Source organism: Lepidochelys kempii, chromosome 7, assembly GCF_965140285.1.
Source record: "Lepidochelys kempii isolate rLepKem1 chromosome 7, rLepKem1.hap1, whole genome shotgun sequence".
Classification (NCBI taxonomy): domain Eukaryota; kingdom Metazoa; phylum Chordata; order Testudines; family Cheloniidae; genus Lepidochelys; species Lepidochelys kempii.
The window spans coordinates 84,295,519-84,317,737 of record NC_136386.1 but is presented as its reverse complement, the minus strand read 5'-3'; the positions used below and the strand labels follow the sequence as shown (position 1 = coordinate 84,317,737).

Here is a 22,219-nt window from a genome sequence, read left to right as displayed (position 1 = left end):
CTTTATTTTAAAGAACTGGAGAATTATGAGTTGTGTATTTACTTCATATAAGTCCATGAAGAGAGAGAGAGTCCTTTTTGAAGCAGTTTCCTCTAACTATCCCTTTAAAGTTTGAAGTGAATGGTGGAACATTGTGTATTTTAGTTCAGAAAAGCACAGGGCCTGTGTGCCCAAAATAATCTTTGGCCCACATTTCCTGGTTTTTTTAAATCATGCCAATAGGCTGACTATCCTGCCTGCAAGGGGTCAGGTATAAAAATGCCTGCTGTATGAATTTTGGCTTATACCTGGACAGGTATTCAAATTCAACCTAAACATACCTTGGTTGAAGTATTGCCTTTCCTTCTTTTCAGACTGGTTCCAGTAAGTGTTCATGCAGCATTCGATAAAGCAGCTCATTATTTTGGACTGAAGATTGTGCACATACCGTTGACCAAGACCATGCAAGTGGATGTTCAGGTATTGCTCTTAGACAGCCCTAGACACCTCTTCTGTGGAAAACTTTCAATAATGTTCCTGAAATAGCAGTCTTCTGCCTATTAGGGATGGGTTGATAGGTAGAGATGGTGGTGATGAACAGTGCTTATCAGAAACAACAAATAAAACTGCAGCAAAAATAATTGTTGTTGCATTCTACACTGGGCCATGCTGTAAACCAGTGTTTCCCAAACTTGGGACGCCGCTTGTGCAGGGAAAGCCCCTGGCGGGCCCAGCCGGTTTGTTTACCTGCCGCGTCCACAGGTTCAGCCGATCGCGGCTCCCACTGGCCGCGGTTTGCTGTTTGCTGGGAAGCGGCGCGGGCTGAGGGACGTACCGGCTGCCGCTTCCCGCAGCCCCCATTGGCCTGCAGCCGTGAACCGCGGTCAGTAGGAGCCGCGATCTGCCAAACCTGCGGATGTGGGAGGTAAACAAACGGGCCCAGCCCGCCAGGGGCTTTCCCTGAACAAGCGGTGTCCCAAGTTTGGGAAACACTGCTGTAAACAATTTAGATTTAAACCTTTCCTTTGACCTAGCACACTAATTTAGAATTGAATGTATCCTTGTGTCTAGGCATTGCAAAAGCACTTTCAATTGGGTTTCAGACAAAATATTAAAAAACCTGGGATAAAATCTTGAACTTGCAGGGGCTGGGTTAATTGACTTAATTGGTCTCTTATGTCTTTAATGGAAGCGCTGAGTGTGTTACTTCATTACAACTGCTATGAAATTGAAGTGACAGGATACAGACTACTGTAGTTAGTTACAGTAATTTAAAGTTTTTACAGAAAGCAGAAATGAACACCCATCTACAGCCTGTGCACAAAGGTCCTCCTATATACACTGCTCATAGGCTCTTGTGTTTTGGTTTATCTTAAATCTAGTAGCTTCATTTTTTGGCAGGGTGGACAATGGCATGTGATTATCTTCTCTCTTTAAATCTTCAGGCAATGAGAAGGGCTATTTCGAAGAATACTGCAATGCTGGTCTGTTCCGCTCCCCAGTTCCCCCATGGAGTTATGGACCCAATTGAGGAGGTGGCAAAGGTAGAGTGCCCCTTGAAATATGAGGTTGGAAGGGAAGAGGGGTTAAATAAGACTTGACTATCCTGGGCAAGTGTTTTCTTTGTAGAAAAGAATGTAAATACAGAATTGTGACACTGCTGAATGAATCTGGTAGAAGGAGGAACAAGCTAGTGGGAAATATAGCAACTGTTTTCAAGCAGATCAGCTGCTAATGAACAGTGATGAGGCTGGGAAGGGGTGGGGAGTATAGGATTGTTAAGTTTTGGTATAATTTATTATTTAGGCATTTAAAACTTGCCCAAGAGTGCAGGATTTAAGTATTTGAAATGACAACTGGACATTGTTATAAAACTGGCTATTCGGTGTTCTTTAAAATTTGAGCTGTTTCATACAGTGATATGTCATGCTGATGAGGATTCTTGCAAAATGGCAAATTTTAAATGCATGCTTCTGCCTTCAAAAGTGGAATACACTTTTGTATCTTCCTTCTTCTGGTGCTGAAGATGCTTTGTCATAGGCTATTTCATAATTGTTTGACTTCTTCACTGCAGGACCAAGTCTGGGGAGAGCAGCAGGAGGATGAGCTGGGGTGGGGAGGTAGAGGAGAAACAGTTTCATTTAAACAAATATGGTTAGAAAGCTACTTGGGGAAAATCAAAGGGTTTAGAAATACCTTTAAGTGGGCTCATAGCTGGAGTGGTGGGAGGAGAGAATAATGAGATATATTTTTTATTTATATTTCACTTCATTTTTTATGTTACAAATCAGGGGAACTCTACCTTTTTTTTTCTTAATGTGGAAGACGCCTTAATAGTGTATCATGGACACCTCCTCCCATTTCAAGTCACGTTACATTCTGTGTCAATAAAAGGACACGTAATACATTTTTAGCAGTCTCTCATAATGGATTTTTTAAATCTAGAAGCAAGAAGGAACAACATCATATGATCAGCCAGATCTTCTGCACCCTCTCCCTCCCCCCGTCCCCACCCCACCAAGTACTCCACTGCTTGAGAATTGATGCTTTCTGAACCCTTCTGGAGATTCCGAACACTGTCTCAAATGTGAAATGCAAAATTAACTCCGCTGTCCCAAGAACTCTATTAAATTCACCTCTTTGGTTTTGCTTGAGTGAGTAACTAGAACCTCTTGTCTGTGTTCAGCTGGCACTGAAGTATAGAATCCCCTTCCATGTGGATGCCTGTCTGGGTGGCTTCCTCATTGCTTTCATGGAGAAGGCAGGGTTTCCACTACAGCGTCCATTTGACTTCCGTGTGGAAGGCGTGACTAGCATTTCTGCAGACACCCACAAGGTGAGAAGGGGAAATGGTTGGGGGCATCCATCTAATTAAATGGTACTGCTTGCACCAGATCCACTTTCTCTAGGCAGTTATAAGAGACGGTTACTGTTTAAAAGTGGAGTAGCCAGGCCTGCCATAATGGACATTCAAGCAAGAGTTCTAATGTCAACCCTGTCTGTAGCATTCCTAAAGCACTTTGTGTTACTTCTATTGCATTCCACTAGAATTGAGCTAAGAGGAGGATGTGGCAGAAGTACAACAGGAATAAAATTGCATGTGGCTGTGGGAACTGCTAGGGAACCAATGCACATGAATGAGCACCTTAGTGCTCTATATTCTTGCTGGCATTAGGGGTTGATCTTAGGAGTCTGGAGTAACATTTTTCTGCTTGGGTATGGTCCAGTCGTACTGTATTGCAACAGTATGTATTTAAATGTCCCCTTTTTCTTATGGACCCAAGTTCCAAAGCAGGTAAGAACATCTCAGATTCACTGCTGCAGTTCAGAAAAGATGTGCTTCATGATGGGTACAGTAAGTATTGTTTAGCCCCCTTTTCAGCCCTGTTCTTTAACACACAAAGAAACCATCAGTGAAAATAAAGGGCAGTCCATTTAGAACATAAGAACGGCCATACTGGGTCAGACCAAAGGTCCGTCAAGCCAAGTATCCTGTCTATCGACAGTGGCCAATGGCAGGTGCCCTAAAGGGAACGAAGAGACAGGTTATCATCAGGTGATTCATGCCCTGTCACCCAATCCCAGCCTCTGGCAAACAGAGGCTAGGGACACCATACTGCTTGATGCAGTATTTCATCATTCAGTGTACTTTGTGTTGAAGTTGGATTTGCACTCTTCTTTGTCTAAAAAACATATATCTAGTACTGATAATTAGTATATATTTTTCTTTTCATATCTTGTGAGTTCAACAGGTAGGATGAGAATGGACAATTTTATGACTATGTAATACTATAGCTGTGTACTAAATAAGGGCGGTGTACAACATCGTGGTTCAGAGAATAAGTTGATTCCTTCCTGCTATGCTTTGGCATTACTCCCCAGGCAGACCGAGTGATTGGATCTCTGCCAGAGTTTGTCAGATTTTTTCTGGTGCCACCACTGTACCATAAAGTAGCGCTGATATCCAGGAAAGGCAGGGGAAGGGGAGGTGTTAAAATGGACTATTTCTATACCTCAAAACATGAGAGAGGGTGGGAATGTGGATGCCAGCAGTGCTTATCTAATGTGAGCTTGAATTTATCTGTAGTCTTTTACCTGTGTACGTGCTCAAACATACCCATTACCTGTCGTTGTGTGTGTGTCTTGCAGTACGGCTATGCCCCGAAAGGCTCTTCAGTGGTATTGTACAGTGACAAGAAATACAGGCACTATCAGTTCTTTGTTGCACCTGACTGGCAAGGGGGCATTTATGCCTCCCCAACCATTGCTGGCTCCAGGCCTGGTGGCATCATTGCAGCTTGCTGGGCAACCATGATGTACATGGGAGAAGACGGTTATGTTGAGGCTACTAAGAAGGTCATTAGTACTACACGGTTCATTGAATCAGGGTATGTTTTTTTGGCTTTATTTTTGTCATCCCTCTTGACCCTTTCTGGAGCTTGAACATAGAACCGCTCCCAAAACCTTAGCTCTTACCCTTCAGACTGAGGAAGCTAGAGCCCAAAGTCCAGTGTTACTCAATATGCTGTGGGCTTATTCAAATGCAGACTAGCCATAAGTTCGTGCAAAGGATGAGGGTGAGGAGGGGACTGGATCTCTGACAGCAAAGTTAGCAATAATGCCGTGGTTCAAACCCAACCCTTCCCTGCAACTTACAGTTTGGTAGAAATTCCTACACCTTTTCCCCTCTTCCCATCCCAAACTGTTGTCCCTGAACCTTGCTTTGGGGGGTGTCGTCTTTTGTATCAGCCACTAGCTAATGGGTTATGAAATGTGAAACTTTCCACTCCACTGACTGAAAGAAGGAGCAACTGTTCTCTCCAAGACCAACCTTGGTGCTTTGTGGCCTCAAAGGGCTAGTGCTCTTTGCTTTCCCACTCTCTTCACAGCCTCTATTTGTTTGAGCGCTCTTGGTCGTTGGTCTCATAGCTTTCCTGAGTGGTTAGCAGCTGCAGCAGTGTGATTCTGGACAGTGTTGCTGCTCCCATAGGATTTGTTCTGATGATTTTGGCAGAGTGATGAACAACGAGAACAGGCATTAAAGCTGTCTGTAGACTTACAACAGGAAAGTAACATGGCACCTTTGTTCATCAGGTTGCTGTTAAGCATTTGAGCTAAACTTTTTTTAAATGAAAGGTTTAAATTTTCTAGAAATTAATGTCTTGTACCAATAAAGCATCCCCTGGGCCTCTAGTGGTGACCAAGTTGTTCCTGACTCACCCTAACATGTAACTTCCATAGTGAATTGGCTCCCCTGATAAGAAAGCTTGAGGGGGGGGAAATGCCTGCCCTTCAGTAAACATCGTAAATACACAAGTTCATTTCCCCCACAAGAAGTGGCAGGGAGATAGTGAGTCGTCATCCTTATGTACTTGAGACTCTTGGGAGACATGATTGTTTTGAATAAGGTGGGGTTTGGATAATCTTGGTTCTATTCTAATGGATTTATTAGCAGCACATGATAATGTAAATCACTAAATCAATCCATGCCCACACAAGGTAAAGTTTAGGCTAACCGGCTGTGTCCTAGATACATACTGACTCCCTGAACCGTTACTCATCGCCGAGGGATTTTGATGCCATGGATGCAGTCTGTCTTTCACTCTCTGGCTCCAGTGCTATGGAATTCCCTCCCTCTGGGTCTGAGAAGGCCCACAAAATAGCTATCTTCTATTACGATTGAGAAAATAAATCACTTTTAACTATTTCAAGGTTGCGGAAAATTGACAACATCCAAATCTTTGGGAAACCTGAGGTGTCTGTCATCTCTGTCGGATCAGATGTTTTTGACATCTATCGGTTGTCAAATTTGTTAAGCACTAGAGGATGGAACTTAAATGTCCTGCAGTTCCCGTCAAGGTGAGTTGACTGCCAAAATGGGAACTGTTAATTTAGGCCAATTGTAGCCTAGAAGATGGGACAAATACAACTGTGGTCAAGAAATGCCTTTAGATCCAGGAAGAGCAACTTTACAGCACTTCTTACAGCCAGTTCTCCCAACATCCCTGTGCAGGAGGTAGTTAAGTAGCACCCTCACATGGAGAGGAATCAAGTCAGAGAGGTTATGTGGCTACCCAAGGCCACACAGTTAGTCAATGGCAGTCTGGATTAGAATTTCAGAGTTCCTGAAACCCAGTCACATGTATGTGTCTCTGCACCATGTTGACTATCTGTTGAGATAGATCTTTGGTTTTCAGGAGTTTGTAGTTGTCTGCAGTCCTTAGCCAAGTGTCTCTGAAAGCAGACTTCTAAAATGTGTTCATAAAAAAACAAGCACAACCAAACAAACTGCACAACACTGAGAAAAAAACCCACTGAGGTGCAAAGTTGTAGGGGAGCCTAAATTATGCTAGGTCCTAAGAGTTTTCTGGAAGCCTAGAAAGTTGTAAAATTTTGTGGGGTTTCTACAATATGTAAATGTTCCCGTTTGCGCTGTCTGCATAGCCCAACAAAAAGCAACCATTTTGTTTAATGTTCTTTGTATGAAGTGGCCCCCCTTGCTTTGTCAAGAGTTGGTTATGCACATCTGCTAACAACTTACATTTAGGCCTTGTCCTCACTGCTCATCAAAGTATGGACATTAAAATCCTAAGAAGACAAGGCAGTTCATAGCTTGAACATGAGTTAGGTCAAGGCAAATGCTGGGCTTCCCACTCATAGTCTCTACCTCAACCTGCTAATGTGTGGAAGACTACAGACTGCCTTGTCCTTACTAGTATTGTATCTCATGTTAGTTAACGTGTTGGCTAACACAAGGTAAGTACACACTTCCTTGTGAAAATGCCCACTAATTACAGAGCCTTTGAGGGAGCTTGTGTTAAAAGTTGACCACGTACAACAATCTGCTAGAACTTGGTGAGTATTTCCCAAAGGGTGGGACTCATGCCCCTTGAGGATGTGAAGCAGTAACTGAGGGGGAGGCAAGGACAGAGCTTCCTTGTTCTCCAGATTCTCAGTTTGCAATTAAAAAAAAAAAATTCACTGTGATTGCAAAGAAACCCTTCAAAACATGAAGCTATGGTAGAGGTGAGTATGTAGAGAAGCTGAAACAGTAGTTCTGAGGTGTGAGCGGCCCCATTAATTTGAATGGGTGCTAGCTCAGATACTAATAATAGTTGACATTTTAAAATATTTCAAAGCATGTAACAAAGTGAAGGGAAGGATATTATGAAGATCCACACAAGCATTTCCTAAAGTGTGTGTGTTGAGGAAAAGGATGAAAGATTAGCTGGGGAAAGGTGGGATGGAGTAGTTATCTGTTAAGATGCGTGGTCTTCAACATGTGGTGAGGTTGCAGAGGGAGGTGTGACTGCCATTTCTGTAACGAAGGGCTCAGCTTTCAAAAGTTTGGGAAACCCTGTTTAATGTGTGTTCTCCCTGGATTTATTGTATTTGAAGGGGGCAATAGCAGTGAGTGACCTGCTTTTCCTTTCTGAAAATCAGTAAACCCGATTTTGTTCTTTAGAATACCTAAGTGCGGGTGCTGGCAGGCCTAACAGGTTATACCTTAAGCTTTCAAAGGGGCCTCATCAGTCAAGGGGAGCGGCATGACTTAAACCCTCGTAGTTACTCTGAAAATGTAGGGAATAGTTTTCTGCCCATTCCATTGTGAAATGGCTTATCTTTCCTCTCCCCTTTGCTTGTAGCATCCATCTCTGCATTACGCTGTTGCACACAAAACCTGGCATTGCAGAACAATTCTTGGAGGATGTCCAAGACTGTGTCTTAGAGATCATGAAGGACCCTAAAGCCAAGACCACTGGCATGGTAAGGAGACAGTGTACAACAAGGGTGAAGTTGGATTGAAATGATTGAAATGAAATGATCTCTAAATTCACACATCCCTTTTGGGATAGAGTTTTCCTGTGTTGTTGTTGTTTGGTGGTTGTTGTTATTATTATTATTTTTTTAAACCATAGGGTGCCATCTATGGAATGGCGCAGTCCATCCCGGACAGGAAGATGGTATCAGAGATTTCTCATGCATACTTGGACTGCCTCTATAGCACAGACGTCCCTTCTAGTGACAAACACATGAACGGTTCTCCTGGACACTCCTGAATGCAGTAACTGGTACTTTGCCAGCCAGCTCTGAGGTGGTATTCTGAATTCCTGGAGGAAGATGATCATACTAAGCTACTGTCTTTGATCAGATCAGGCAGCAGCTTTATCTACAGAACTTTCCTCCCCTTTCTCTTTGTCTCATCCCTCTACTTTCTGAAATCAACTTTTGAGTAATTTCCACTGTCTTTGTCACTTCTCAATAGTTGGTTTAGTTTTAATTTTTCTATTGTATCACCTTGGTTAGCTACCAAGACTAGTCTTAAAAGTCTTGGATGGAATGGCATTATTATGGCAGTTGAATGTCCATTCCACAACCCCCTAACTCCTCAGGTATTCTGTTTTTGTTTATTCTGTACCGTTTCTTTTCCTGGAAGAAAAGCTGTGGATCTTTTACTTAGTGAATGCCCCACTAGGATTTGGGTTTTCTGTAATTGTCTGAAACATAGAGACACTGAAGCAACCTCCCCAGAAGTTGGAGGTAGAAAGTGAATTGAACACAAGTATTCAGTGATTCTTCCAACTGTACTGCTACCTACTGTAGGAAACCGTGTTTAACAAATTGCGTGATGGGGGTTTATATCTTGCTAACTCTGAACATGATCGTCTTTTCTTTATTGATTCCCCAATCCAGTCTTTGAATTCTTTACATATGGAGATCCAGTTAGACACAGTTGTCAATTTATAGATAGTAATTTCTTTGGATGACTTCCTTAATGTAAGCAACTCTTCCTGAGTCTTGTATAAATTGCAGTAGAAGTAGAAAATTAATTTTAAACCAAATGGGTAGGATAGGGGAAAGAGTCTGAAGGTACTCCTCAAGAACCACTCTTAATACAGTATCATTGCTTTCCTGCCTCTTGTTCTAGAACTTTTACATTACCACCCATCATGCTGTTGTATCTTGCACAACTCCAGAGGAGAGCAAAATGATTATTTTATTGTATGTAACTTGAAGGTTTTGCACTATCCTAAAATGCTGCAGTGAAGTCAGTTGAGCCTTGCTCTTTGTAATGGCTGGGGATTTATGTGCAAACATGGCACCAAAGTTAACTTTTTTTTACACCATCTTTTAATATGAAGTGGTGAGTTTTGTAAAAGAAAGTAGTGGTTTCTGTCTGCTCTTTGCACTGACTCTTTTAAGGCACATTTTCAAAGGGCATTCACCAGTGTGCCTTAACACTGCTCCAGCTTTTCCTGAGACTTCAGGAAGAGTATGATGGATCAGCTGCTGACTGTGATGTTACCATGGTCATCTCCTTATGGTACTATATTGAAAATAATCTGTAGCAAATTGGACTCAGGTACAGTACACTCCACCCTCAATGTAATAGTCTTATTGGGCCAACTGTTTTCAGTGTTACAAAGGTGTTGATATAGTGCTGAGCGTGAAGTGTTAAGGTGGGATCTAATTAATATTGAAAGTATGAAGGCCTTGGGTTCTAAGGAGGGGGTCTCTATCAAGAATTATCCCCACCTTCCCTACTTTTTTGCATCACTTTGTCCTTTATGCAGACTGCATTGAGTAGCCTTGTAAAATGGTTGCAGCCCCCTAAACAAACTAGAAAAGCTTTTGATGCTAATCATTGGTGTGGTTAGCCCGGTAGAGCTTTATAATTAGGGTGGAGTGCATTTTCCAATACTCGTTTTTTTGATCCATTTCTGCATACTACTAGACACTTCAAATGCAAACAACTCTCACAGGAGGTCGTTGCATTATGCAGTGCTTTCTGGGGGGGGAGTGCTGTAAATCTTAAAGGTGGGCTCCCCCTCAGCCACAGTACTGTATTTGCTTGCATCCAAACTGCTTCTGAGTGACCCAACATGTCTGAAACGCACATTTGCACAGTAGCTATGCAAAGTGAGAGTGAATTATGAGCCATTGCTAAAGCAACCTTAGTGCTGGGTTCAAAGTCTGTGGACAAGGATATTCTTTTTAAAATATATCTAGTATTCTGTACTCTGAGTCAATACAGCTTAGCCATTTTATAGACTTCAGTAAGATAAGGCGGGCACATGTCTACTTACTCCGAGAATTCTTTTCAGCCCTCTTCTTGAAACATTGAATTCAAATTGCCAGATACTTAATTTGTGTCTTGCTGACTTGGTCAACATGTATTGGACCTAATAATTAGCATCCTGCCATATGAGGATCACTACATCTCTCACAGTATACTGTGCTTTGGAAAGGGATCTTCTATATAAATACCCAGCTATTTTGATAGTTGACTTCCAACCCAGACCTAAAAAAAGGGAAAAACCGTTCTAAAAAACCCTCCTCATCTTCTTCCCCAGGAATTACATGGGGCTAACAAATCAGTGTTTCAATTCACATGTTTGTTTTTTTTGATGTACTTGAAGAGGTATTTGTCTCTGTGTACTCCATTCTGGGCTTCATGTACTGTTAATGGTTGTGACTCTTTGATTATGTTTTATGTACATTTGATCTATACTGTAAATGTAATCTGTTCTGTACACTGTATTTTACTATTATGCAGTCTTTATTTGCCTTTGTCATTTAATATAGAATCTGTATCTGCTTTATCATGCATACTGTTTTTAGAAAAATGGCGACAATAATACATTATTTACTGGCTTTTAAACTCTACAGTGTGGATTGTAATCTGAAACTTGATGGTACTTTCTAGGGGCAGGAGGTTCCCAAAATATCAAATTCTATCTTCCTGTAAGAGAGTTTTTCAAACAAGGTATATAAACACTGGCAATGTTTCAGGGTGGAGAGGAATTACTGTGCCTGTGAAGGGCTCAAAGGAAGGTAGCTGCTTGCAGATGTTTGAACTTTATTTGCCAAATGGAACACTATATCCTATGTAAAGTGTCAGGGTGCAGTCGATACTGCTGAGCCATTGATTCCATTTGTGCTTTCTTGTTGCTTTCAAAAAGATTAAAATACATACAATGAGAATATGACGCACATTAAATATGCACCCATTGTTTTTAAGGGGCTTCCAGGGCAGGATTTGCTCCGATGGTAATATTCTGTAACATTCACTCTCGCTTATTACTGGTTAAAACTTTGTAGGCTGAAATTATTGAAGAGATCGTAAAATGCTGTAGTGGAGAGCCCTTTTTGTATTAAAATGGTTCACTTAATTATCCAGGTCCACTGTATCCGTTCTTATTGAAGAAGGGTTTTCTAAACCACTAGCCTGAATCCTTGGTGATCCCGCCATGATTTTGCAGGGAGGTGGTGTCTTTTTTTTTTTTTTTTTTCCAGCGCTGATACATAGCCTAGGCCACTGCTCCCTGGCTTGTGCATTCGGTGTGGTTTCCTGTTCATTAATGGTGAATTACAGCTTTGCAACTGCTTTTCTTCCTGCTGCCCAGATAAGGGCATTGACTCTGACTGCTCTTCACGTGTGGTGTTTAAGGATATTAAAGGAAGGCTATATGAAGGAGCGATGGATTTTCTATAGTGAATTCTGGCGTTAGACAAATATAAGGGTTAGACCTGAGTCAGCCACTTGTAGAGCTCCTCTTAGAATTTTGGTCTTGTGGTTTGGCAACATCAAATACCCATATTATTGCATCCATGAGAGGTGACAGTACTACAGTGCCAAAATACCTTTTAGGGCAGAGGTGGGCAAACTTTTTGGCCCAAGGGTCACCAGTGGGGTTGCAAAACGGTATGGAGGGCCAGATAGGGCAGGCTGCGCCTCCACAAACAGCCTGGCGTCTGCCCCATCCCACTTCCCACCCCGTGACTGCCCACCTCAGAACTCCCGACCCATCCAACCACCCCCACTCCTTGTCCCCTGACCACACTCCCCAGACACCTGTTCCTAACTGCCCTCCCCTGGGACCTGACCCCCACCCCCTCCACTCCCTGTCTCCTGACCACGTCTGCCCCCTTATCCAACCCTCCCTTCTCCCTGCCCCCTTACCATGCCACTCAGAGCAGCAGGACAGGCTTACTGGAAAGCATGAGAGGTGGACGGGCGTAAGCCGCGCTGCCCATGCGGTGGCAAGACTGCGGGGGAGGGAGGGACAGTGGGGTGGGGGCCGGGGGCTAGCTCCCAGGCCAGGAGCTCAGGGGCCAGGCAGGACAGTCCCGTGAGCCGTAGTTTGCCCATCTCTGTTTTAGGGGAAGTCTATGCTGGAATAAAAGACTCTCCCCCACTCACAGGGTCCCAGAGCTCGGGCAGCAGCACCTGAACACAAATGTCTACACAGCAGTTTTGCAGCCCTGCAGCCTGAGCCTCACCAGCCTGAGTCAGCTGAGCTGGGCCAGCCATGGGATTTAATTGCTGTGTAGACATACCCGTAGAGTCCAACTGCTTTCATCCCACTTTGGCTTAAAGGCAGAGTGCCTTTATACTTAAGTCTGCACTATGCTCTTTTACATGTTCTCCTGTTTTTCAAAGTCCTACCCCACCTACAGTACAATCTTGAATACTGACTCTTCAAACCCTGTGAGCCAAAGCTACCTTTCCCTACTTAGAATTGTTAGATATTTATTACTACTAGCTTTACCAGCTCCATTTCATGGATGTCCCCCTCTGGAGCCTGTTTTTTGTAGTTTTTTGACCACTTCACTTTGAGGCACATGCAACTGCTCCAGAAGTTATTTATGCCTCAGGAAGGCTTCCCCATGCAATGACCTGGAGACGTGTGGAGTGAATTATATGGGGAATGGGAGGAGAGAGTAAATATGAATAACTTGCTTAGTTTTTTCAACTTAGTTTCTTCAGTCAAAACTATGCAGTGAATGGTCCCTTCAAACTGACAACTGGTATGTTATAAGAACTTTTATTGCAAACACTTAGATATTTTCAGCTGACGTTCCTGGCTCCCATCTCTGTAATATGGCCAGTTGCAACACAGGTAACCCCACATACCTGCTATAATACTATTTGAACAAAGCTTACAAATGTAACCAAACTGCACATCACAGATACTGGTCTGCTAACAGAAGAGACCAGGGGACATAGGCTTCACTGTAGACAAAACAGTATAATTGTAAATTAAGAAGCAAGCACACAACTGACTGGGTAACAATAAACTCAAACTGCTTGCACTGTATAATATTACTTTCTTCCACTAAAGGCCAGATATGCCAAAAGTGCCAGAGGTCAAGCAATCTTACACTGGTACTCACTGGACTAAAAAAGAAGGCAACTTTCCTCCTGGTAACTGAGAAGTAGGAAGTATTTTTACGCTAGGGCAGCTTATTCCCTCTGAAACTTTGAGCTGTGGTGGAAGAGGAGCTGAGCTGAGCATAGCATTGTCTTCTGCTTGGATCAGGAACTGCGTGGAACCGGCAAATGGTTCTAACTACAGTTTTAAGAATGAGAGAGGAGACGGTAGCTGCTCAGCCAATTCAGGCTTATGTATGCCCAGCCTCGTTCAAGACAGAGAAGCTGCAACTTGCTCTATGAAACTGGCCAAATTGATATCCCGCTCGGATAAGCCTGCACATTCGTGTGTGCTCAGGATAATGTGAACCTAAAACAAAACAAAAAAAACTTGCAGTTGGTGGAAAGAGCAGTCATATTCTAAACTTGTTACAACATTGTAAATGGTTGTCTGTCTGAAGCAGTGTTAAGTACTTTCATTACTTTTTCCCCAGCAGTACCCATAAAATCTCTAATAGTGGGACCGCAGAAACAAGAGATGGGTGCAAATTTCATGGCACTCCAACTTTTGTGAGTTGGATGAACTACTAGAGCTTCATTGTGATGCTACAATACTATTACTGAGGCTAGGCACGATTTATACAATGGTCTGACATAGTGAGGCAAGATATTTTTGCACTACATGTAAACAACCTCCTCCCTCTTAACAGAAGGAACTGCTAAGTGTTATTTATTTGTATTATCATAGCACTAGGGGCCTGAGTCATAGCCCCCCAGCATCCCATTGTCCTAAGTGCCCTACAAACAGAAAACGTTATACTGTTTATCCGTTGCTAAACCTGGAACACCTTCCATGTTAAGAGATCTAATCGCTCACTGCTATCCTTTACCTTGCTGTAAACGTTGAACCATTCAGGGTGGTGGTCCAGTTTTTCTGCTTGCAAAGCTACTCTGGTCATGAACCCAAAGGCCTGCCCAGAAGGAACAAAAGATAAGTTAGTTGTAAGCCAACTCTAGTGGTGGCTCACACTTATTTATGGTTGGCATGTCCTTGATGGAATTAACTTCCTTTCCTTTTTGGGAATCCAGGTAAACACAAAACTTCCCTAACGCTACATTGCCTTTGCCTAAGATTTCCACGATGTCCACCTGTTTGTGTGGGAAAAGTTCTGCGAAAAACACTGGCTGACTGGTTGAGTAGTTGGATGTCTTCAATAATCGATGCTGTAGCTCAGCCAGAAGCTTATGAACTGGATGCAGGAATTACTGGGTTAGATTCTATGGCCTGTCTTATGCAAGTGTTCAGAACAGATGAGAATGGTCCTTTCTGGTTTAAACATCTATGAACAGAGGGAAACAGTTTAAATAAAATAAGCATTAACTTTCGGGGTGGGATCCCTAAACTGAAATGCAGACCACTTGCAGTATGGACGTAGGTGTCAGTTTCTGTACCCGACTGAAGTCCTTGAAATGGAACTCTTTGAAGATGGCATCTCTCCCTTCCACCTCATTCCACCCTACAGCTTTCAGGTTTGGCAACAGTTGCTCCCTCTCATCAGTGCTCAACCTGTGGGCTTTTCCTGCCTAGGAGAGAAATAAAAAGTAGAAGAATGGACCAAGAAGACACCAGCTATTGACATTTGCTTGAGCAGAGGTAAGACTTCCTTTCCTAGAGTAAATAAAGTAGGTGCTCAAATCAGTGAGGCACAGATAAAGTATACATGCAATGAGGCTTTCCTTACTTCTGTCATGAGCTGCAGCACCCACCTAGAAACTGTAAAATAGCCTAAGAGGCTTAAGTTATCAATGCATATTGGTCACGACCTGCAGCACTCCTGTCATTTCAGGGCTAAGCCTGCCTTCACCATGCACTACAAGAGTGGTTCCCAAACTTGTTCCGCCATTTGTGCGGGGAAAGCCCCGGGCGGGCTGGGCCGGTTTGTTTATGGCCGCTGCTTCCAGCAGCTCCCACTGGCCTGGAGCTGCGAACTGCGGCCACTAGGAGCCGCGATCGGCTGAACCTGCGGACACAGCAGGTAAACAAACCGGCCCGGCCTGCCAGTCGCTTTCCCTGCACAAGCGGCGGAACAAGTTTGGGAACCCCTGTACTACAAACTGGGCTAAAATGAGTGATGGCTGTATGATGTGAACCATCTCTGTTATGCACTACTGAGAGGCTCCCAAACAAGTATACTTTAAACTTCAACTAATGCTAGAACTAAATTATCCAGAGGGATAGATATTTGAGTTCTGTGTAACTGAACAGTTTTCAGAAGGGAAGAAAAGGCAGTCCAGCACTCTTCACAAAAGGATCTATCCAGACTGCAGCTTTGGTATGGAATGCCCCTTTCAAAGTTAGGGGAGGGAATCCTCAAATTAACCAAGATTTATTTACTTTGAAAGCTGGCTGCAATATGCTAGCCTACCCAAACTGCAGTATTTTCCTTCCAGGAGGGTATAGGGAAAGTTGCATGAATGGAAAAACCATTTCATCGTAACAGATTTATTGCTCTGTTAATGTTTAAGCAATTGCTTTCTCCACTCTGCTCTCCCTGGATGACTTTGGATCCTGGGAGGAATATTTTGTGATTGGTCAGATTAAACCAGTGCTTAAACTTTTCCATATTATGCTCGTACATTACAGCAGAAATTTCAGAATGCCTCTTCCATCTAACCACTAAATAAAGGGAGGCTATTTGTGACCAACAATTGGAAGGGAAGAGTGGTTATTTTGCATTGTCTTTCATTATTGTTGGCTAGAGCTGTTGCTGTTGTGTTTTTTTTTTTTTTCAAATAATACGCGCTTGGGTGGAGTAATTCAGCCCAGATAAATTGGGGCATGCTCCAGTTTAATGTGAGCATAAATGGGGGTTGGCCAATAGCACCTATCCTGGGCTTATTGAAGAGGGAAGGTGCAATATGTGAGCTGGTGTCAGAGCCAACAGTCATAGGTAGAGGATTATGCTTTATTTCAGCAACCCAAATCCTTGCAGATTAGATGATGCTCTGTTTTATAATGGGCCTTTTAAAAATCCTAGCTTCACTGGGGCTGAAGTTTGATGCATTTTTTGGAATTGCATACACGTATTTATGTAAGATGTGGAATCTTAAATGGTGAATAGCCAGGATGCCTTGGGAGAATCTCAAACGTTTGATAGCTGCTTAAAATGGAGCATGTTGTGTGTGCTACTTTTGAGCATATTATTCAAACTAAACTCCCCTCTGTCATCTTAGTCTTTGGTCAGTTACACTTGTACTTATTTTATGAATCATCTGCACAAAGAAATAGAACCCTGGTTTTCTCTGATTCAGGTAGTCTGAGGATGCAGAGCCCAAAAGGCTGGTGACTGAGCAGATACTATTTCTCTAGTGTTGTGGGTTTCTCTTCTTGTGTGTGTGTTTGGGGGTTTTTTGTGCTCCACAAGCCATTCAGTATCGATACTCTTTGAATGCCGATGTTTAAGCACACTGGACTATAACTACACATGTAGGCAAAGGCACACTATACTCCTCTGCTAGATCGGATTTATGATAAATCTACCTACTAACCAGTAATGATGAGGTACAGGTATGTGCCCTATAGTGACACCCAAACTTAAGTTCAAACCAGTGGCTGGGCTGTGGATAAACTGTATCAGAGAAAATGCAAGATGAAACACTACGTTAAATGTGATGCTACTGAATTTATTTTGTAACTTCTCTTGAGATACAGAACAATGTCAGGTATCCTTTAAGGTGTACGATTCATTCAAAATGTATTTTGTGAAAGCATTCATTGTACCTGTCTACCAACAAGCTAATTATAAGCACCCTCCCTGCTCACAGAAGCATTACTTTTTAATGGTATCCCTGTTGCCGACTTCAGCCCTATACCCCATCTGGCTGCTTTGTTGTGTGATCTGAGTCAGATTTTTTTTTTTTTTTTTATTGAAGATGCAGTGTAAACACTGATCAGCACGGTAAAACCTCAGTCAATGCCCTTTGTGTGATCCTAGATAAGCTTATTCTAGGTATCTTAGCAACCAGGATAAAGCAGGGTGGAAGCTGACTTACGAGAACGCCATCAGAACCAGACACTTTCTCCTGTGCTGCACAGACACTAGCTAGAAGGGAAAAGCTGTTAACGTACCCCATATGCTGTATGTTTGTGAGTGAGGCAGGGGGAGAATCACTTCGCTTATTTCAACACTTTTTGAAATGATTACCGGGCAGCCAGAAAACTGCATGACAGCCTGGAGTACTAACCTCTAGGAGTTCAAGTACGATTCCTCCAGTCTGACCTGCAATATCTGAGGAAGAACAGTCTGGCCAGAGTGTGGCTCTGATTGGGTTATTGCTTTCCTCTTTGTTTGCTATAAACTAGCTAGACCCACCTGAATGCCTGAACAGATGCGAACAGGTTAATAATAGTCGAGCCACTCTGTCACTATGGAGGTGTGTCAGGCTTCTAGGCAAGAATTACAGTGGGGAGGGACTGTGATGAAAGCAAGATAAGCTAGTGCTGACTAAGCAGGGTACAGGTGTACTTTCCCCTTTATTATGGGAACATGACCCTTATGGTCTCCTCACCCATGCTTCCCCCCACCCCCCATTTGCAACGGTCTCTTACAAAACAGCAGCTGTTGTAACAGACACTGGATCACCATAAACTGCACTGTGGTGGCTGTAGGATGACAGGTCCTCAGTTCTGCAGGTATGTCCTTGCCCACTATACTGAAATCAACCGTGTTCCTATTCCAGTTCTTAATGAGTATTCCCTCCCCCCTTCACCTGTGACTCTAGATCCAGCTGCTTTTGCACTGAGCTTTACTTTCCTATTGAATTAAGGGTGTAATGAAGCTATGGGATTTTCTAAATCCTAGCTTCACTAGTGGGAGTACCTCAGACACAATCGCATGTCCGAGTAACTCAAAGCCAGGGTGAGGGGCCATGACAGTTTGGGCAAAGAGGCAAAACAGTAAAGCTAGTCTCCCTCATCAAGGCTTGAACTTGCTATAGGATAAGGCATAGCCTTGTATTGGTCTCAATAATCTTTAGCTTCTGAATCCTCTTGCTGCCTCCCCTCATGACAAGTACACAAACTTGCCCTCCTCCTAGTTACCAAAGCTGCCTGAGTTCTCTAAACCCAAATGCTCCTATACAGCCTCCTCTCCCCCTTGGACGGTATTAAAAGTGTCCTAGTTTTCTGTCCTGAAGTCTGGCCCTACAAGGCTGCTTCTTTGTCAGTACTGCCAGCTAATGCCTTCCACATGCTCTCACTGGTTAAAACATGTTTCCCATTACAACTAATTTAATAAATCTTAAAATGTTTTGCTGGATTTTTCCAGCAGCCATCTTGTTGTTTGTTCTTGTCCGAAACAGCAGACTTGCCACACAATGGTGCACAGAAACCAACTTGATTTGTCTTTGTAATTTCACGTGAACCTTAAAAAAAAAAAAAAAAAAAAGTACCAAAATCGCTGTACACAAATCCAGCAATTCCCTTTTGCTTGTTTGCTTGTTGCTTATGAAAGTGAGAAGCCACTATTACTGATTAGAGATAGATATTTTGCGAGCAGGGCTGCAAATGACCAACGTGACCAAAGCAGTGCATCTCAAACCTGACATGTAGCATCCTCTGCTCTTGTAGTGCTCCTCCCGTTCCCCTTGGCCCTGGTCTGCAATTTCTGTTATTCTAAGGCTGGGATCCCATGGAGCTCTGTTAATAAGATACAAGTCCAACCTGCAGCATCCCTGCTTTAGCTGTACCAGAGCCCTGGCCCTATGCAGCTGGAAAAAAAATACAAAGGTTTTCTATGCAAGAGTCAGTGGGACTGTATATAAGTTCAGTAAGCGGTGCTATAAATCTGTACTAATGTGGTTCACAAGAGAAAGTGATTGCAGTGGATGTTGCATCTTTGATGGAGTGTTAACGGGGACTAGTCATATTTGTAACTCCCTTTGCAGAAAGGGAAGCCCAGCAACACCCCCCAGAGAGATTCCCATTGGTGAAAACCCACTTAGTACTGGAGTAGCTGCCTATAGGTTTGCCAGGGTTAGTCATTACCGAAGAATAAAGCTTTGTTCTTTTCTCCCTCCTCTTGTACAATAGAGCAGCCGGCTTAAACCTTTCTGCCTTTCCAAATAGCATAGCTGTTACTTGCAAAGCAAAGTCTGGCCTTCAAAGCCGTGACTTACCATGGCTGTAGATTGCCTGTGGACTCAGTAACTGGTATTCAGATGCAGCAAATGCATGTGTGTGTATATATGAAAGACCAGATGAGCAACAGGCAGAGGCACAGTTTGTCTGAGCTCTTCTTGCAGATGGGGAGGGGGAAGAGGAGGCGTGGCAAGTGTTTTAAATCCACCCACTACAAACAGCTGCAACTGCTGCCCAGGTCCTAATGATTTATCAATAGCAGAATCAAAGGGCAAAGATTGCCTGTTTTCTGCTGCACTCTATCATGGACACAGCAGGACCTATTGGCTGTCTATTGAGGTATGCTAAAATTGCCCTGTGTTTTCATCCATTTTATGTAGAAGCATCAATGGTCTGTGTCCACCTTTCCTTTCTCAGACAGAGACTAACTGTTTCTGCTGTCACAGGCGCCTTGCTGAAGCAAGAACAGGATAATGATTAAAACAGAAAGCTTACATGTACAGTTGCTGGCGGGGATACATTTGATTACATAAGAAGGTGGTATGACTAATCACGAGATGGTGTGATAACATCTTATTTACCCTTCCCTCCTGGGATTGCATAATGCAGTTTCTGAAAATTAGCACAAATGAAAACTTCAGGGGGGACAGGTCAGATGGCAATAGGGGCCAGCCTATCCAACCTCTTTAAAAACACGCAAATAAGTTAAGGGAAGAGTCTGCAGGGTCAATGGCACATATCCATAAGGCATTCACTTTCATCACCAACAGAGACTGAAATTATATGCACTCAGCTTCATCCAACTAGTGATCTGACCAGATCCTTCATGGCAACCTCAAATGCTCTTGTTTCGGCAGATCCACACACAAAAGTCTCATGGGCTGTTCATTTGGAAAGTTATTCTAACTCAATGTTGCTGAAGCCACTGAGGCTCTAATGAAATGCAAATAAAAATAAGTCTTGGAGTATTACATACAGCTCTGTGTATACTTACTGCGCAGTTTCTCTAAAACAACGTGCTTGGACAACTTAAAACACTTCCCTACCCGCCAAGTAAACTGTGTGTGTTGGAAAAAGCAGAGCTTGAGTTAATCATTACATCACCCACTCCTGAAATGCAGGCATTTCCAGTGTCTAACATTTGCAGCATTATACTGGACAAAGTAATGTTATATGATGATGTAGGCAGGAAGTAAAGAATACAATATCCTATTATATGGTAGATAGAATTTATTGAAACAAAATGGAATTGTTCACACTTAGATTTGACCAACGCTAAAATCTGACTCTTGTGAAAAATGCAAAGGAACTTCTGACAAAGATCATTTGGGGCATCTGTGGGTATGTCAGGGTTAGTGAGACTCAAGTCTGCAGACTCTGAGTTTGTAAGCCCAGGGCTGGAGCATCTACATTCATTGGTGACCAAAGGTTTACAGTTTCTGGACTTGGCCTCCCAAACCTGGGCTCCAGCATCCCCATGCAGATCCAAGTCAAATTACCATATCCCAGGCTTCCTAGCATCTTCTCCAGCTCTGGCCGCAGTAGTCTTTGGCTCGTGGTTCAGTGTAGGAAAACTTGACTCTCCATCCCGGATGTTACAGGAAATTGTTGCAAGCTGCCAAGACATCCTGCTGAACCCTCTTGAGTCTGCATGTTTGTGGCTACCAGAGCCAGTAATGTGGAGAAGTCACAACTTGGAGACCTTCTCTTGCTTGGCCTTTCCACTTCTGTTTCAGGAAATGGACAGATCATCCATGAGATGCTGGTGGATGTTCCAGTGGCCTTCTCTGATCTACCAAAGGTACCTGACAGAGGAGGAGGATAATACAAGCATAGAAGACTCTGACTGGCTGATGCTGTTTGTAACTCTTGGTATAACTGCTGATGCCCCCGATGTAGACTGGTGCTTCTGTAGCAGAGCCATACGCACAGACTGGTGGGATCACATCATCATGTGGACCTGGGGCGACCAGCAGTGGCTCCAAAACTTTTACATGAAGAAAGCCACATTCCTGGACCTTTCTGACCAGCTTGCCCTGACTTTCCAGCATCAGGACACACATGAGGGCAGCCGTATCGGTCCAGAAGTGGGGTGCTATCGTTGTCTAGAAGTTGTCTTCCCTGGACTGTGAATGGCATCTTGCTAACAAGTTTGGCATTGGAAAGTCAGCTGTGGGGGAGGTTTCTCAGGCAATCAGGGGTGTGATTCCACCAAAGATGGTGGGCACAAACAATATCCTTGAAGTAACTGCTGGTTTTGAGAGAATGGGGTTTCCAAACTGCACCAGAGCACAAGTACATAAACCACACATGCCACGACTCCATTGTTATACACAGGCTCATTTATGGACACCCATGTGGGCTGCACTGGAAAATTTCATGATGCTAGGGACTTTCTGATGATTGGGAGTCTACATTCATAGGCGGGGACACTTCCCACCATAGGACCTTGTCATAAACAGAGTTACTGTCCCCATAGCTATTCTGAGGGACCCATGTACCTCCTTTCACGTTGGCTTATGAAACCATATCCTGATCTCAGAGGTGCAATTACACTCTCTGTAGGTTCAAAATGGCGCTGTTTATGGACTCATTTAGATTGGTGTCATCAATGCCGTCTGTATTATTGTGGCTTGCTGTGCTCTTTGCAGTCTTTGTGAATCCAAAAGTGAGCAATTTGCCCCTGAATGGAGCTATGACAGCAAAGGATTGCTGAACCAGTATGCTCAGCCAGAAAGCACACCTATCATTAGGGTGACCAGATAGCACCTGTGAAAAAATGGGATGGGGGTGGGGGGCAATAGGCACCTGTATAAGAATAAGTCCCCAAAAATGGGACTTTCCCTTTAAAAATGGGACATCTGGTCACCCTACCTATCATAGCTGGGACAGGATGCACCAGAGCAACATAAATTGGGGATGCTCTGTACTCCCACACTATGGAG

At 43.3% G+C, this 22,219-nt stretch overlaps 2 protein-coding genes across 4 annotated transcripts in view; one reads left to right on the top strand and one right to left on the bottom strand.

The window, feature by feature from the left end:
- SGPL1 (sphingosine-1-phosphate lyase 1) overlaps positions 1-11,156 on the top strand; it is a 45,367-nt gene extending 34,211 nt beyond the window's left edge. For all 3 annotated transcript variants that reach the window (XM_073353573.2, XM_073353574.2, XM_073353576.2), the window contains exons 8-14: positions 354-459; positions 1,425-1,523; positions 2,666-2,815; positions 4,129-4,367; positions 5,692-5,838; positions 7,626-7,746; positions 7,899-11,156. In XM_073353573.2, the coding sequence (XP_073209674.1) occupies positions 354-459; positions 1,425-1,523; positions 2,666-2,815; positions 4,129-4,367; positions 5,692-5,838; positions 7,626-7,746; positions 7,899-8,039 (1,003 nt within the window). In that variant the 3' untranslated portion in view covers positions 8,040-11,156. The remainder of the gene's footprint in view (positions 1-353; positions 460-1,424; positions 1,524-2,665; positions 2,816-4,128; positions 4,368-5,691; positions 5,839-7,625; positions 7,747-7,898) is intronic.
- Positions 11,157-12,840: 1,684 nt separating this feature from the next.
- PCBD1 (pterin-4 alpha-carbinolamine dehydratase 1) lies at positions 12,841-19,390 on the bottom strand. The gene is made up of 4 exons (XM_073354925.2): positions 19,313-19,390; positions 14,588-14,719; positions 14,026-14,106; positions 12,841-13,505 (listed from the first exon to the last, which is right to left on the bottom strand). The coding sequence occupies exons 1-4, from the start codon at positions 19,313-19,315 to the stop codon at positions 13,407-13,409; spliced, it is 315 nt and encodes a 104-aa protein (XP_073211026.1). The 5' UTR covers positions 19,316-19,390; the 3' UTR covers positions 12,841-13,406.
- Between the last annotated feature and the right edge of the window lie 2,829 nt (positions 19,391-22,219).